The sequence below is a fragment of the Corticium candelabrum genome, chromosome 10 (assembly GCF_963422355.1).
Source record: "Corticium candelabrum chromosome 10, ooCorCand1.1, whole genome shotgun sequence".
NCBI classification, from domain to species: domain Eukaryota; kingdom Metazoa; phylum Porifera; class Homoscleromorpha; order Homosclerophorida; family Plakinidae; genus Corticium; species Corticium candelabrum.
Window position 1 is genome coordinate 1,993,149 of NC_085094.1, and position 17,099 is coordinate 2,010,247.

Here is a 17,099-nt window from a genome sequence, read left to right on the forward strand (position 1 = left end):
CCGTGTCCGTGTCCGTCTGTGTCTGTAAGTGTCCGTCTGTGTCTGTAAGTGTCCGTGTCCGTGTCCGTGTCCGTGTCCGTGTCCGTGTCCGTGTCCGTGTCCGTGTCCGTGTCCGTGTCCCTGTCCGGTTCTACGTCTGTGCGTGGGTGTCCGTGTCCATGACCGTGTGTCCGTGTCCGTCTGTCTCTGTGAGTGTCCGTGTCCATGTCTGTGTGTCCGTGTCCGTGTCGGTCTCCGTGTGCCCGTGTCCTTCTGTCCGTATCCGTGTACATTTTGTCCGTGTCCGTGTCCGGGTCCGGGTCCGTGTATGCGTGTCTGCGTGTCCGTGCGTCCGTGTGTGTGTGTATGTGTGTGTGTGTGTGTGTGTGTGTGTGTGTGTGTGTGTGTGTGTGTGTGTGTGTGTGTGTGTGTGTGTGTGTGTGTGTGTGTGTGTGTGTGTGTGTGCGTGTCCGTGTGTGTGTGTGTGTGTGTGTGTGTGTGTGTGTGTGTGCGTGCGTGTCCGTGTGTGTGTGTGTGTGTGTGTGTGTGCGTGCGTGTCCGTGTGTGTGTGTGTGTGTGTGTGTGTGTGTGTGTGTGTGTGTGCGTGTCCGTGTGTGTGTGTGCGTGCGTGCGTGTGTGTGTGTGTGTGTGTGTGTGTGTCCGTGTGTGTTCGTGTGTGTGTGTGTGTGTGTGTGTGTGTGTGTGTGTGTGTGTGTGTGTGTGTGTGTCTGTGTCTGTGTCTGTGTCTGTGTGTCCGTGTGTGTGTGTGTCTGTGTGTGCTTGTGTCCGTCTCTGTGTCTGTGTGTCAGTGTCGGTATGTCCGTGTCCGTTTTGTCCGTGTCCATTACCGTGACCGTGTGTCCGTGACCGAGAGTCCGTGACCGTGTGTCCGTGTTCGTGACCGTGTCCGTGTCCGTTTTGCACGTCTCCCCGTTCGTATCCGTGTCCATACAAAATATAAAGTAACTACAAAATACTATATAGTATAATCTAAATATAATACAAATATAATACAAATATAATACAAATATAATACAAATATAATCTAAATATAATACAAATATAATACAAATATAATACAAATATAATACAACATGACACAAAATATATACAAAGTGACGACAAAAGGGACATAAACTAATAGCCACACTTACTGAATTGCAAAGGCAAGCTGGTGCTGTACAAAACCTACAAAAGAGAAAACATGTTGCAGCTAAATCTAGAATGAGGTATTAATTAAATGATGGCGATATACTAACCTTTCTGTTGTCAGAGCTATACGCTCTCAGTGCGTACGCATATCGCGTGTTGGGTAGGATGGGACCGTTGTAATATCCACCGTAAACGCGACCGTCGCCGATCGTTATCGAAAACGGAATGTCGTCGTAATCAAACTGCGCGGCGACGTAGACGACACTCTGAGAAAGGCTGTCGGTGTAACGAAACGAAACGGGCGACGTGAAGTCAATACCATTAACATTGTCACCAGACGAGAGGATAGATACTAGTAATTGAACGCATCTAAATGCAAGAAAAATTGGTTCAAAATAAGTTCACTGTACACAGTGGCGGATCTAAAATTTCAAAAACGGCCCGGAGTTTCCTACATTTGAGAAAAGGAGCGTGTCACACGAGATAAACAGATTTTAAGTACGTCAGAAAACCCATCGCTATTTTCGTGTTTATAATTAGTCGGTACCAGTATCAATAATAATGTTGATAACACTAAAACATTCTGACGTTTAGTGCTTTTATGGACACAACCTTTCCTTTGGAAGACAACATTAAACTGCAGTGTGTAACTTAGAGATGTAGGGCCATGCAGCAAAGGCGGTTCCACAAAACCACGGAACCGCTCTGCATGGATACACCACTCAATGTCATAACATAACGATTGGTTTGGTGTGTTCGCTCACTTGATAGGGCCGTTAATGTTGGATGGTTGCGACAGAGCGATCGATTGATGCTTATTGGACAAACTGTCTGACGGCAAGAGTGGAACTTCAGGAACTAAAATCAACATCGATGTCTGTCCAATACACTTAAATATTTGACCTGAAGTCTCACCGTCGATTGGTGTTGTCACATATACGGGTATGCTCCACTGCTCGTTTGTGTGTGTTGACGTGGCGACTGTAATAGTGAAACGGACGTCGGCTAGAAGATCGTCGATTCGAGTTTCTAGGACTGATGCGTTCAATGTCAGTGTGTTGTTGATATGAACGAAATAGCGTTGGTTGTTGAGGTTGTACCACTTGCTGCCTTCATAACGTACCTGTATAACAACATCAAGAAAAGTGAGTTTCATAGCAACGAGCTAAAACAAAGATTACCAAACAGAAACAACAACATGCATGCAACAACAATGGAACACCAAAAGAGACAGTAGCAACAACAAGAACAAGAAAAACAAGAAAAACAACAAGAAAAACAAGAAAAACAACAAGAAAAACAACAATAACAACAAAAATAACACTAACAACAATAACAACAATAACAACAATAACAATAACAATAACAATAACAACAATAACAATAACAACAGCCACAAACAGTAGAGCAACAATAATTCAAATATACAAGAAAAACAGTAACACACCATTAATAATGCATTCACAAACACTATAGTATCCATAACAACAAACTACCATAAAGCTACAGTAATACCTAATTGAAAAAACAAGAATACAGCAGCAGCATAACAGCAACTATAAAATACATCAATGACGAGAAAGACAGCAAAATATTACTGGAATTCAAACATATTTAAGTGCGATTAAATTTAGCAAATTTCGCGATTCAATAGAAAAGCTAAATTAAAACTACTTGCCAATTTGAGAAGCGTGAAAATAATGTTATCTTGTTAGATAGCTTAACTTCTGTACAGTACTACTCACATCACTTGTTCATTGGCTTCTTCAGCAGTACACCGTCCGTCACTAATATTATCTCGAGCCAATAAGTAAAAAACCTGAGAAACTAACTTTTCTCTCCCTTACTAAGTAAGTATATCAAGGTAGCTACCCTGCAAAACTTTAAATCCCAACACAAACAAGATGGATGCAAACGCCCGTATCATAAGTGCAGAAACGGTGGGGCCCAAATAATACATGGTCCACACAAAGGTTCATGCCTTGATCACTGCAATACTCCCACATGCAAAAAAGCAAAATGATGTTGTAATGTTTGGCCCTCTAAACCTCCAAACCTTCACACCTATGCATATATACCTTGTACTGTCGTATTGGTTCAAAAATATTGTCTGGTTTAGTCCAACCGACTAGCACTGAACGCCTATCCAGCAGCCGCACCGTAACCATTCGCGTTGCTCCTGTAATAGAAGAACAATCAACATTCCAAATCCCTTGCTAAAAGTCCAGTGTAACGTATGTGCTTACTCAATGTAGACAGACTCATGTCTACAACGGTGAGATAGGCGACGCTAGACGGAAATCTCCTCAGAATTCCAGTTCCTGGATCCGGAACCAACGCAACGCAGCGATACCATCCCGCTTTAGAAAGTGCGATCTTTTGAAAAACAAGTAATGCCTTCGTCTCACTTCCGGCAGTTGTAACAACCTGAATGCTGTCTCCAAGAGCCCTCTCGGCCTCCCATCTGAACTCCGATCCGAGCACAGCCAATACACGACACTGCAGTATCGCACTATCACCCGCCATAACCGATTTATTCATCGGAACCTCCAGGAACAAAGGACCGACTAGCAAAAAACCAGACACGACAAGTGTCTAATGCTTGTTCACACACTATTGCTTTTAACGGCAATTATTACCGTTCACCGTCGCCACGTGATTTCTTGGATCGGAACATGAGTAGTTGCCTGCAATACTTAATGAGGCTGCTGATATTACCAAACGAGACGTTCGCTTCCACATCATTCCGCGAGCGGTCGCATCGATGAAAGGAGTGACGTTCAGCGGGCGTCCGTTCTTGAACCACAAAATCGACGCGTTGCTAGGTCCGTAAGACACGACACTGCAGGCAAGAGAAAACGTACTGCCGTAGAGTACAAGCTGTGACTGCGAACTGGTGACAACGCGGTCAAAAACTGTAGTAAATATCAACATAAAAACAAAGTTAGGACAGAAGATCGCTCTTGCATTCAGGAGCATACACTGAAGAGAGATGATTGCTGTCTCGTGTAGGCCTGCTCGATTGCTTGCCCGACAACGGTACTCGCCGCCATCTTGCCAGCCGTCAAACGAGGCAATCTGTAGTGTGCTTTCGCGCCAAGTGCTTCCCACGGTATCACTTCGTACTACGCGAGATGTATTGGAAGAGTACCAAGTGATGGTTGGAATAGGATAACCGATCGCTTTGCAACGAAACGAGACAGGACGGCCCCACCTTACCATTATGGTCTCATTAACAGTGACGATGGAAGCTGGCACTATTTGTAAACATTAAAGGCATGTTGTAATAGGCTGCACACACACACACACACACCACACACACACACACACACACACACACACACACACACACACACACACACACACACACACACACACGCACGCACGCACGCACAAACACACTCACACACACACAAACAATCACACACACGCACGCACGCACACACACACAAACAATAAATACATGAGACAATAAATAAAGTTACAAGCAAACAAAAGCAGGTGGACGGAAAGGCATCAGCGTAACCAGGAAACAAACAGACTACACGAGTGTAGGTTAAAGCACTTTGCAAACAAACAACAATTCCCACAATAAGCAACCAAGATCAACCGCACAAACAACTCTACCCACGCAATCACAAGCACAAATAATTCCATTGACGTACTTCGAATGTGAGCAGCTTCAGACTTGATCGAAATAAAACGTCCATCAAATCTTCTGCTCTCTGCAATACATTTGTACTCCCCCAGCTGAGCTGTAAACCTGCTGTAAATAAGTCGACTTGTCACTACATTCGTTTCATTTGTTGAATGAACAGTTTCAGTAGGAAAAAGGATATGATCAATACCACCAAGATGCCATGACCAAATAATCGTAGGAATCGGGTAACCACAAGCTCTACAAACCAACTCCAATCTCTCTCCAGATGCAGTTGTGACATCCTTAGGTTTTTCCAAAAAGTAGGGGCGAACTAGAAAATTAGATCAACAGAAAGTGATTGATTGAAATGGAACAGTAAAGGATAACCAAGCCTTACCTGAAAGAACGGCATGTCTTGATTCAAATTGATCTGGCAAAGAACTGGTTCCTGCTATACAATGGTAATCATTACTGCCATCTGACCCTGCTACGTTTCTGAGCGTTAGTGTGCTATGAATGCCTCCACAGATTTGTCTTGTAGTGCACATTGAATGTGGAAGTTGGACTGATCCTTTCCACCAACTCACAACGTCATAATTGAATGTGAAATCAGTTACCAGACATGTCAAATTCACATCTTCTCCCACAGCAGCAACAGTATTTTTTGGCTGAATTGGAAATGGCCGACGAGCTACAAACCAAATAGTTTGAGTCTGGAGTACTAAGTTAAAATGGACCTACACGCACTCACACCACAAACACACACACACACACACACACACACACACACACACACACACACACACACACACACACACACACACACCACTTACCATCCACCAACACAACTGAGACCACAACAGCAGGCTGTCCAATGCCATTGCTTGCAGTACATGTGTACATCCCAGCGTCTGATACCGAAACAGCATGCAAGGTAAGATTCTTTGCAACTGCGTTCCTCACTCCAAACAAGTCGTACTGCAATGAGTCTACTGCCACACCATCCTTCATCCAAACCAAACTTGGCAATGGATACCCCACAGCAGCACAATGAAGAGTCTTCGTCCTGTTACCCGTAAACAAACGTTGACATTCAACAGGTGACGCCAAGATTTGTGCTTGTGCTGTATACAACAATCGAAATAACATGAAATTCTCAGTAAGAAATGACAGATTGCTTGCACGAATCATACCAAATACTGTTGTAAGTGCTGCATCTCGACCAATCTCGTTGAAAGCCACGCACGTGTATTTCCCTGCCTCTTGAACACCTCCCACAACTAGAGCACTCATAGCCATGTTCTGCTTTTCCATCACAGTCAGAGATGAATGGACGCTCCCCGATGGTTTGACCCACACAACAACAGGATGTGGGTAACCAACGGCCTTACAGAACAATGAAATATCTTTTGTATTAGAATTCAAGATTGTATGATTGTGAGGTTTGACAACAATACGACTGGCCACTAAACAATAAATATCAACCACCAACAAAATTATTTGTTAATATTATTAGACTGTTCACCTTTAACTGATGCTACAGAAGAAATCGAGTTGTTAATTCCTTCCTCTATAAAGCACTCGACAAGTCCTCCTCCCCATAATCCAGAAATTTGCACTTCACTCACTACTGTACTGCCATTCTGATACACCTTAGAGTTGTGTATGTCTTGTCCACCCACCCAACGCCATTTGATTATAGGAGATGGTCTGCCAATTGCAGAGCACATCAGTGATCCAACTTCATGGTATTGAAGACTTATGTTGGATGGCTCAATGATAAACTTAGGAGGATAATCTATACGCAACACAAACAATTTTGTATATTATACGTTGCAATCTGTATAACATAAACGTGCTGTAACACTAATACCTGGACGATACACTTTGACTTCACACAAGGTCAGCATTGATTTAGTTGTGTTACTGGCTGTGATGTGCACAGATTTACCCTTGATTGGTGCCACACAATAAAATCTGGCATTGTTGTCTCGTCTTGCTGTCCATGCTGAACCACACTGAATCATGCCCCCTACCGTCTTGTCTGTTTTGTTGCCAACATAGACAGCCATACCGTCCATGCTCTTGTAACTGGATGGCTTGTAAATGACATCGACCATGTGAATGAGTGTTAATTCAGAAAGAGTGACTTCCCAGAATGCTCCTGCTCCATAACTGGATTGATAACATTCCCCAGAGTTCACACGCTCTGATCCATCTAGAGCTTTCCACACTGGATTTATCAAATGCTGCTGGCTAGAGGCTGAGATAGACACCGATGAATAGATATTCAATATTGGATCTGTAAAATATTTAAATTTAAAATTATTGATAGTAACCATTAACCACTTGGAGACTTTCCGACCATAAAACACCTGCACTTCACACAGATAAAGACGACGAGCTGCAGATGTTGAGCTGATGACAACGTAGTGACCAAGCCAAGGCTCACGACACACAAATGTTTTCCAACCATTGTTTTGCTTTGCTTCAACACATTTGTGATAGTCTGAAAGCCTGGTGAGACTACTGCCTACACTCACTTCTACTCCTATGTTGTTAGTGGTTGGCATGAGAACATTAACCTTGGTCACAAGATACGGATGCCTCAGAAACAGTTGAAACCAAGATGTCTCGTTGTGATTCAATTCTGTGTGAGCACAAAATAATTCTTCAGTTCTGTTTACACCATCTATTGCCAGAGCTGCTCTGCCATCTCCGTGTGGAAATGCTGATAGGGAAGCGTTTATGCTGTTAAAGTTCATCATCACCTTTTTTCCTAGACAAACAAAGAAATATTGACAGTGTATGACTAAATAACCAACAATGCTTACCTTTTTCTCTTGTCAGTACCACCTCACAGAGGGCCAAATATTGAGGAGATGCAACATCTAACCTGATGAATACATACCTTCCTAAAGCACCTCTGCAGTTATAACGTATTGTCGCCATGTCTCTTCCACCATATCTCCAAGGGCGGCCACACATCACACCATCAGTGCCATTAGACAAGGAAGTGTTAGCAATAACTACCTGCAAACCATTCATTCCGTCTAATCTCACGTTGGGTAAATTGGAGGATGCTCTCATTGTTGTTACTCTGACTATCGTCACTAAACGAACATCATTCAAATCCATCATCCACCAAGGCTGTATCTGCCGTTCTGAAATAAAGCAATCACTCCAATAACGACTGCTAGTGCCCTCGATGGCCCACTGAGGCAAGTGCAGAACACCAGAACGTTCTTCCATCAAAACGCTAGAAGCACGTGCATGAACCGCACTGTACACGTCAACTAAATCAGCTAGAGAGGCAGAAACACCATCAAGGTGGTGAGAACATTTAGTGTGTAGAAACAGTGGACAAGTGCAACAAGTAGGTGGATCACTTAATAACACGTCAAGAGCACAAAACGACTGTGTTCAAGCCCCAGCATCTGCCTCACCCAAATTCCACCCGAAACCAAGCGTTTGCATAAAATGCAGCTACAACAAGTGACTCTGAAGGCCTAATCTAACACTTCCAAGCAGTAGCAGCACTTGACGCATTCTAGCTCCTAACAATCGAATGTCAAAGCGCATGAGGCTCATACAGCTCTCGAACTCTTGATCAATTGCCCATTATCTTCTCAGCCCGTAATTCGCGCGAAATTAGGAACCCATCAGAATAAACAGGTCATTTCATCCTAGCACAACTATGTACGCACAAACTATGGCAAGTACAATCAATATCATACCTTCAACAAGAAGACATTTTGCAAAGAAGAATAGAAAGAGTCGAAAGCAGAGCCACATGCTAGACATCAGCTTGGAATTAAAACTAACCAAGACTACTGCTGAGCTGCGCAGGATGGTGACGGGTGACATCTCGTCACAGAGACAATCAGTAGACCACACCAGCGGCTTTTCTGTAAACCAAGGCAAAGCGAGGAAAGAGATAGTCATGTCACTGGTAGCGCCGCCAGCAGTATGAAAGGTGCTTAAAACGATGTGTTGATGACACTCCAGGCTGGGCTGTTGATGATCCAACCTGTTACACTTAACGCTAGAGCAGGTGTAAGCGTTGAACAGTGACAAGTTCTATTTTTGACACTGCAACCTGACTTTGATCAAAATTAAACAAAAAAATGTAATTTAATGTTAATGTTAATGATATATTTCCATCACACCAGAATACTCTAGGAGCTGGGTACACAAACACAGAATACGTAAACACAAAATACGCATCACACACTAAGTTAAGCTACAAACTACACTAATAATTTCATGCTTCTAACACATGTCAGTCCTGAAACTAGTTCGTTAAACAGCCAACGATCAATATGACAGGAATAACCATGGGTGAAGTATGATAAGTCACCAAAAGCACAAAACATACAAAATGTGACGATTTACAGAAGTCAAGTCGCATGACTGCTAAATCAGTGTAAAACTCTAAACGACAAAAGAATTAGATCTATACTGAAATCGCCAAAATTGTAGCAAAGTACTTCAATGCAACAGGATCAAGTAAACCAGATTTACGGTAGATAATTAAATAAATAATTATTGTACTACTAACACAGTCAAGACTCATCTAAGACCAATAATCTTGCATCGAAAAAGTCTTCAAGACATCAACAACATTGCATAAACTATTTATAAAAGTATCGCTGCGTGATACAAGCAATTGACAATGCTAATTGAAAGTGGCATTGTCCCTAAACAAATGCACTCTGTTGTGGTCTGCTTGCCTAATTTTGAGTCCTTGCTATGTAAATACCTTATCATGCCGGAAGCCAAAAACCTAGTTGTCCAACAATTTGGGTATCTAATTAATATTCTATTGTAATAGTTGCTCAAGACAGTTGCAATAACAGGATACACAACAACCACAAAGCTATCATATATTATTGCTAGAATTTTAGTGCTCTTCGTTATTTAGTATAAGATTTATTATTGCATAGTGACCACCCTGACTAACCAATTTGTGCCATACAATTCCTATCCATTTTCCTCAATCCAGCTGTGTCATCATAGCAATGAGCTAGACTTCTGCTCCAACAGAGATCTTAGATTATTGACATCTTTCTCTCTATACCATTAAAGACAGTTAATAATTAACCATCGTTTTCAGAAAAAAATTATTTAATACAGCATTGCTTAACTTGTATATCTCCTTGTACTTCAATTACATCACAAATGAATTAAAAGATTAATTAAATAATTGTACAAGCCAAAATCCACAAGAAAATCCTCTCTTGTAAACTGATCTCCTTTTGAAATCAAGTTTGACCAAGAAATAATCTTCATGTTACGTGCTACAAGTAGACTACATGGTATACACATGACGTTGTATCTAAAATTTAGCAGGATTACAATGTTGTTGTTGCTTAGCTTTTCTGTGAGGTCAGTCTGTAGTACATAACTAAGTTTGCTCTAGATGCTAATTGCAATTTCACGTGCATAGGATCTTCTCCTTGTGTTTCTGTTAATGTCAATCACTATTGCATTGTGTTTGGTCTACACATAAATTATATCACAGACATAATATCTATACTACATGACAATAAAAGTGGGAAAAGGGCCTTACGCTCTGACAGCACTGCAGTTAGGGCAGTGCCTATACATAAATATCAAATGACACATCAGACAGCATACTTTTTTGTGATGCCATTTCAGTTCAGCAATCAATAATAGCACTGCAGGTAGCATAGCACAAACAGTGTAAGATATCTGACAATATTCTACTGTAAACATACTGAATGACTGGCTTCTACCCGCGATCAAAGCAACTGCTACCACTATATCATCACTTTCATGCACTATCACCATATTATCAGTACAGCAGACATACACCATGCAACTGGTTCCAATGACTAGAAGCTAAGCGCTCTCAAACATAATTAGATATCTGAAAGGAGCTTTTCAGAACCTATGCAAATTGTCCTCGCCTCCAAGGGCGCCTAACCTAGAAAAATAGCGCCTGAAATTTTTGGTACTTCAACTTAATTTCTCCATCCAGACAGACTTGGACTGGTGGAAAGCGCCAGCAAGAGCTTTTTTGGGTCGTTTCCGCATTGTTGACTGAGAGGATGAGAGTCCGGTGTCTACCCTATTCTACTGTATGGGGAAGGATGCAGAAGAAGTCCAGTCTAGTGATTCAATCGACAGGATGGTGAGTCTATTGAACAGCATATATGACCCCCTTGTATATGTACACACTACTGGATACATGCCAGTATGATGAACTTTGTGCGGTGAAATAGAATTGTTGTGGGTATTAAAGACCAGATGCTGTCAAAAACGCCTCCAAAGGGACGAAGCTCTCATGTTAGAGAAGGTCAAACGACCTACATGACAGAGGAAAGCAGTAAGAGAGCAACAGCAATGTCTGCAAGGAAACAGGAGCAAGAGCAACCCAATTGTTATGGAGGAGGTGAGAATTAAATTAAGCAGCCTCCAGATTGCCATGATAGTAGGTGCGTAAGGCCAGCAGAGCAGGTGGCAAAAATTCCCACAGGTGGCAATTCAGAAACAACAAAAGCGAAGTTTGATATCAGACAGTTAACACCACACAGCCGGCAGTGCAAGCACTGCAGAATCATGCTAGAGAAGTACATTGTCCTGCACAACAAACTACATACTCGATCAGATAGAGAGCAACTGGAAGGGGCACTTTGCCACTCAGTGTTTTCCAAGACATCGATATCCCTACAGTTACTGATACTTGAAAACGTGTGCATGTTCCCTGAGGAACAATACATGTGAGGGGGCGTGACCCACAATTAGGCGCCTTGCATACATGTACAATACTCATTGCACAACTTGGTCAGTCCTAAAGTTATGTCAGCCAAAAGACCTTAGTTTGGGACCACAAAAAACATTACCAGACAAGCGAGGACACCTGGTACTGTCCATTATCTGACTTTGTAAATGAAAATTGGTGTGACAAAACTTACTCAGGCCCCAGATCTACTCATGCAACTGCATGGTGAAGAAGTTGCTGCAACAAACATGACCAATCAAAATGGTTTAGTTAGAGCTACGCCCACTCATAATGCTGTATAACTTGTTATTTCTGCAATTGTGATATTTCTGGGAATTCTGTGAAGAAATTACGAAGCTCATAAATAAAATTTGCAGAAATTTTGGTCTATCCGCGGAGTTCCAGGAAGTCACTGTTCCAAAACATGTGTCTACCAGTAACTGTCTTCCTGGTTGGAACGCCAAAATTTAATTCACAGTAATTAAAAATTTAGTCTAAATTCTCAAATCGCAGTAATTTAAGACCGCAAAATAACAGATTATACGGTGGTCATGAATTCACCCCATCACAAATTCCTGGATCTACCACTGAAAGTCTTTGTGGGAGACAAACTAGACACTGTATAATGCAGAACTGACAGTGAGAACCAACATCTGCATCACTGGGGCATTAATTGGGACAGTTCACAACCACACCGTCTGCAAATAACACAACTTTAAATGAGACTATCTTTGTTGTACAAGGACTGAAAATGAGTTTGTTGAGATTACCAACACCATAACTTGACAACAACAACCAGATAACCAATGCAAATGTCAGTCCGATGTTAGAGACACGTACTTCAAGAAAGAAAGCCATACTCAGTATTTAGAAATGATGGTGGTTCCAAAGACATCAGGAAATGTGAGAATATTTGTTGACCTGAAACGTCTCAGTGAGACTATTCTCAAAGACTTCAACCCAAAGCCCAGCTTACAGAAGCTACTGTAATCTCAAAAGTGGATTCAAACAGTGGTTTCTGGTTGATTCTACTGGATGAGAAATCAAGGTTATTGACAACATTGCTTACACCATGGGGAGAGATAGCTTCCGCCAATTGCCATTCTGTATCTCCAACGCATATCACAACTGTTTCAAAGAAGAATGGGTCAAATATTGGCATTATTACAAGCAGTTGTTTGCCATGTTGATGATTGATGTCCATATTTTCGCAAGAATCAGACAGAAAATGATGCGATACCAACACAAATTCTGACACGAATTAATCCAGGAGGCAAGTGTGACACTCAACAGAGACAAGTGTGCAATCAGTATTATGAGCATTAATTCGCTTTCTTGGGCATGTTGTAGATGTTACAGGAATACAGGCAGATTCAAATAAATTGTCAACCATTTGCAAGACTAAGTAAATGCCCAAACAATATAGCAGAGCAGAGTTGAGGCGGTTATTTTTAATGGCTAATCAGTTTGAATTGATTCAGATGCCATCTTTGTGTTTCCTCCAAAGGCCAGAGCAGGCGACTAAGACTGTCAAATGGATCAACACCCAGGTCATATATCACCAAAACTGAACTTGGAAAAGTGAAAAGGAATAGGAACTAAGCAAAAGCCGGTAAGGACCCATTCAACTGTCAGAAGCTCAGGATCACCATCATTTGAGAGTATACAGAGTCAACACATATCAATTTCTAGACTGCAATCAGTAGTTGCTAGTAAACCTCCACACACGCTAGAACTGAAAGGGGGAGATATTAGCCTTGTAAGCCAAATCTTCCTCCGTGCTCACTGTGCAACCTCATATGCTGTTTGCCTGCTCGCACATGAGATCAGATGTTTGATCTGGAACTGTTCAATAACCAGAAGTAGAGGTAAGGTCACAAAAATGAATACTTCAATGTTGCAAGTGATCGAAGTACTTTACAACACGGCAGTAGCACTACGGGTTGTTCTTCGCAAAGATACACATCGCCATAAGCTTGCCCTCAAATGCTGGGTGTGGCACTCCTGTCGATCTGAGACGGTTTATTGTAATGATGGCGTTTGAAGATATCGCAGAAGCCAGGTGGTAAGCCGGAGGGTCAAATCTTCCAGAACTCACACACACACACGCACACACACACACACACACACACACACACGCACGCACGCACGCACACGCACTGGCAAATGGATAAGGAGCTGCCGTTCGTTATGGTTACGCCCCCAGCCAGATGGCTGGGTTCCTTTGCACTAAGCAGGAGCTATGGGCCGTGCAGAGCAATCTCCTGGAGCCTGGCTAGGTACTCAAAGAAGCACCTACTGCGACACCAACTGCGACACCAACTGTGGCGCGGGCACCTGACCCACCAGAACCCCAGTGGCTGATAGACTTTGTCACAGTTGGAGGCCTTTGCCACCCCAGTCAATGACCAGGTACTCATTTATACTCCTGAGTCGAGAGAGACAATTGTGTGCATCACACACACACACACAAACAAACAAACACAAACAAACACACAAACAAACACACAAACACACACAGCTCTCTTTTATATATATACATACATACATATATAGTATATAGATAATACATATGCATTGCACGTAGGGATCTGATGCAACCAACACAGCCACAAACAACAACAAAAACGGACAAACAAAGAAACAAAGAAAACCAGACCAATTACAGTAATATACGACACAGCATAAATACATCCAGTACTAAAATTAGAAACAACCCTATTTTACTATAACAGAAAGGTTCTTCACCACGTCACCTGCAACTCAACATGCAGTCCCTGACAATTAAAAACTCACAGGCAACCGAAAGATTTCTATCTGAAGATTGTCTTACTTAATATCTAACTCACTGAACACAAACATTTGTAGCTTCTACAATCAGTGAAGAAAGAAAGAATTGGTTGATTGATCCAGTAGAAACAATGTGTAACCAACCACATAATTTGATAAGTGGTTTTCACAAAAAGGTAGTTTTCCTTCTTGAATCGATCATGTCTAGACTACCAAGGGTAGAAAGCCTGTTGACATCAGCTTGTTCTAGGAGTTGTTCAACATGCGATTGTCATGGAATATATTCTAAAATTAAATTCTATATGCCTGGCTGATTTTGTACATCTGAGCAATGTAATTCCACCATCGATTTATCTTTTCAAGAAAAATACAATGCCAAGGTTTCTAGGAATAAATTATAATTGTGCTAAAATTTTCAATTATCTAGTAAGCTAATAACTATTTGCAAAATTAGATAGCTAGAACGTAGGTACATGTACAGCATGACAGAAACATACCAAGTAGGCTTCAACCATTCATGGATCATTCCGTACTATGATATAAATAATGCAGCCCAAAGCAATTCGTTGCATCAGAGTTGAGTAGACGCAGAAACAGCTGTTTACTGCCGCGAAGAGTGGCAGCAAATCTATCAGTTCGTTTGTTTAGAAAATAGCCATCATCCGCCACTAGCACTTGCGCACAAGTGGTGCACGCGCACTTGGTTCGCGCAGTCAGCTCCTCCCCCTTTCTTAACTTCCGTTTGGAGTCAAAATGGGGGAGGGCAGCGACACGCGCGTACCTCCGCGCACGTGCAATTGAATTCCTAGCGGTTGCGATGCCATGGTACTGTACAGTGTACGCACGTGAACCGTTTAAGCCACAGGAAACGAATCAATTCTTTGGAGGCAGGAGAACAGTCTGGTAGGCGTGCATGCGTGTGTACGTCTGTGCGTGCGTACGTGCGTGCGTGTGTGTTTGTAGTGTCTGTAGCTTAATTTCTAGAAAAATTACGCAATTTTGGAAAGTTGAACATCCGGGACCTTCGGGTACAAGTCTAAAGGTCCCGGATGTTACGCTTGTGCTTATTAATTGATTATGTTAAACAAGCAACGAGAACAACAAGCAATGAGGTTGTTCTTACACTAGACATTATCAGCACAGAAGTCGCGATGTGTTAGGTTCAGATTGAAGTGTGCTGACAGGTGACCAAACGCAATCAACACCTGCATTGAATAGCGCTGTTGAGACAGTGCCCATGGATACTAGTCTCGACAGTAGGCCTCCCTTTGCTTTCGGTGGTCCTTCCGTGCAAGGATAGCAACGAAAATGTATCACGTGATGTTCCCTTTGAGCTTGCTATCCTCATGCGGAAAGACCACCCAAAGCAAAGGGACGCCTAGTGTCAACCCTACATGGATATGACATCACACGCAAGAGAACAATATGGCAACAAGGTTTTCTTAGGGCGTCGTCAGTTACCCATAAGACTGGAAGTTTGTGGCGGCGGCTGTCCTACGTCTAGCAGCTGCACAGATTCTAGGTTGGGGTCAATGACGTGGAGTAATTGGAAGCGAGCTGTTGTTAAGCAGTGAGCTTGTTACAAATGCTGAGGACACGCTCATCTTGCATCCTATGTGGATCATTTGTAGACAATGACTCATGCATATATTCAGTGCAGCCTTGCATGACGTTTGATGAATTATTAAGGACGAAAGACGACAATGCTGCAGTTGCTACAAATGCACAGGAAAGTTGATGTTTACCTAAGTAACCTAAGCAGGGTTCTAGTCAGGTTTTCAGCAAAACGTGGTGGTAGGGCGGGGCTTCCTAGAAGGGGCGTGGTCTTTTGTAAGGGGTGTGATTTGACGTGGTTAGGGTTTGTCGAATATGTAGCCCTGGTGAGTTTTTTGTGACTTCCTCTGCTTATTAATAATCAACCTAGTCAGAATAACTTGGCTGTTTTTAAGATGATCTTTGGAGAAAGAGAATAGCTGTTTGCATATCAATATTTTGTAAGGGACAAGTAGGTTTATATAAAAATGCCATATCATTCAATTATGATGCTTTCCATTTAGTCATTATGCTTTGTAATAAGATCTGGTAGTGCACAACACTGAAACAAGAGCACAATAAATAGCACAGTAAATAGCACATCTGCTGAGGTCACAATTAGCACTCTCTGTAAAAGGTCAATGTGAACAATGAGTAGTGCAAACTGGTGTTTCCTGTCCTTGTAGTAGTGAACACAGCCACTAATTCCAACTGTAAATGTTTGTTGACATGGCGTGGTGGTCAATCCCAAAGCATGGTGGGCATCTCATTTTGAGAAGTAAAGCATGGTGGCCCGCCACCCTTAGTATGCCTGGCTACAACCGTGCTAAGTATACACTTGGTATAAGCATCAGACCCGGAAGCACGCTTTTTGATTGAGGGTTTTCAGGTGGAGATCTAATCGCAAACTCTAGCAAGCTTGAGGTAATGTACGCGTGATGTTTGACCACTATACTGCATGTTTAGAATCATTCCAAAATATTGCGGTGACTATAGTGATTTCCTGCACTACTAGTAGATACAATAGCAATTATATGTGTCGACCCTGCATGGTCGCAAGGTTGAAAAATCTACTAGTCACAATCCAACATGCAGTTCTGGTCGAATGTGGAAGACTGTCTTTTGTGTTGTCTATTTCAGAACATGCAGTACCACGTATTACCACGAGATGCGTAATTTGGGCTGATAGGACACCATTGGAGTGCTTAACTGGATTTGGAGGAATTATGTGGGAGCTTTATATCTGATTTGAAAAGG

General features: G+C 42.2%; 1 protein-coding gene across 1 annotated transcript in view; it reads right to left on the bottom strand.

Annotated features, from left to right (window-relative positions):
- Nucleotides 1-14,992, bottom strand: part of LOC134186051 (uncharacterized) — a 17,742-nt gene extending 2,750 nt beyond the window's left edge. Inside the window, exons 1-18 of the mRNA XM_062653959.1 lie at nucleotides 14,807-14,992; nucleotides 9,735-9,845; nucleotides 7,606-8,076; nucleotides 7,137-7,550; nucleotides 6,645-7,073; nucleotides 6,297-6,569; nucleotides 5,965-6,237; nucleotides 5,605-5,895; nucleotides 5,169-5,462; nucleotides 4,797-5,102; nucleotides 4,113-4,388; nucleotides 3,771-4,046; nucleotides 3,378-3,698; nucleotides 3,210-3,310; nucleotides 2,047-2,254; nucleotides 1,896-1,989; nucleotides 1,239-1,500; nucleotides 1,134-1,167 (exon numbers count right to left, since the gene is read on the bottom strand). Coding sequence (XP_062509943.1) covers nucleotides 1,134-1,167; nucleotides 1,239-1,500; nucleotides 1,896-1,989; nucleotides 2,047-2,254; nucleotides 3,210-3,310; nucleotides 3,378-3,698; nucleotides 3,771-4,046; nucleotides 4,113-4,388; nucleotides 4,797-5,102; nucleotides 5,169-5,462; nucleotides 5,605-5,895; nucleotides 5,965-6,237; nucleotides 6,297-6,569; nucleotides 6,645-7,073; nucleotides 7,137-7,550; nucleotides 7,606-8,076; nucleotides 9,735-9,762 — 4,351 coding nt within the window. The 5' untranslated portion in view covers nucleotides 9,763-9,845; nucleotides 14,807-14,992. The remainder of the gene's footprint in view (nucleotides 1-1,133; nucleotides 1,168-1,238; nucleotides 1,501-1,895; nucleotides 1,990-2,046; nucleotides 2,255-3,209; nucleotides 3,311-3,377; nucleotides 3,699-3,770; nucleotides 4,047-4,112; nucleotides 4,389-4,796; nucleotides 5,103-5,168; nucleotides 5,463-5,604; nucleotides 5,896-5,964; nucleotides 6,238-6,296; nucleotides 6,570-6,644; nucleotides 7,074-7,136; nucleotides 7,551-7,605; nucleotides 8,077-9,734; nucleotides 9,846-14,806) is intronic.
- Nucleotides 14,993-17,099: the final 2,107 nt, after the last annotated feature.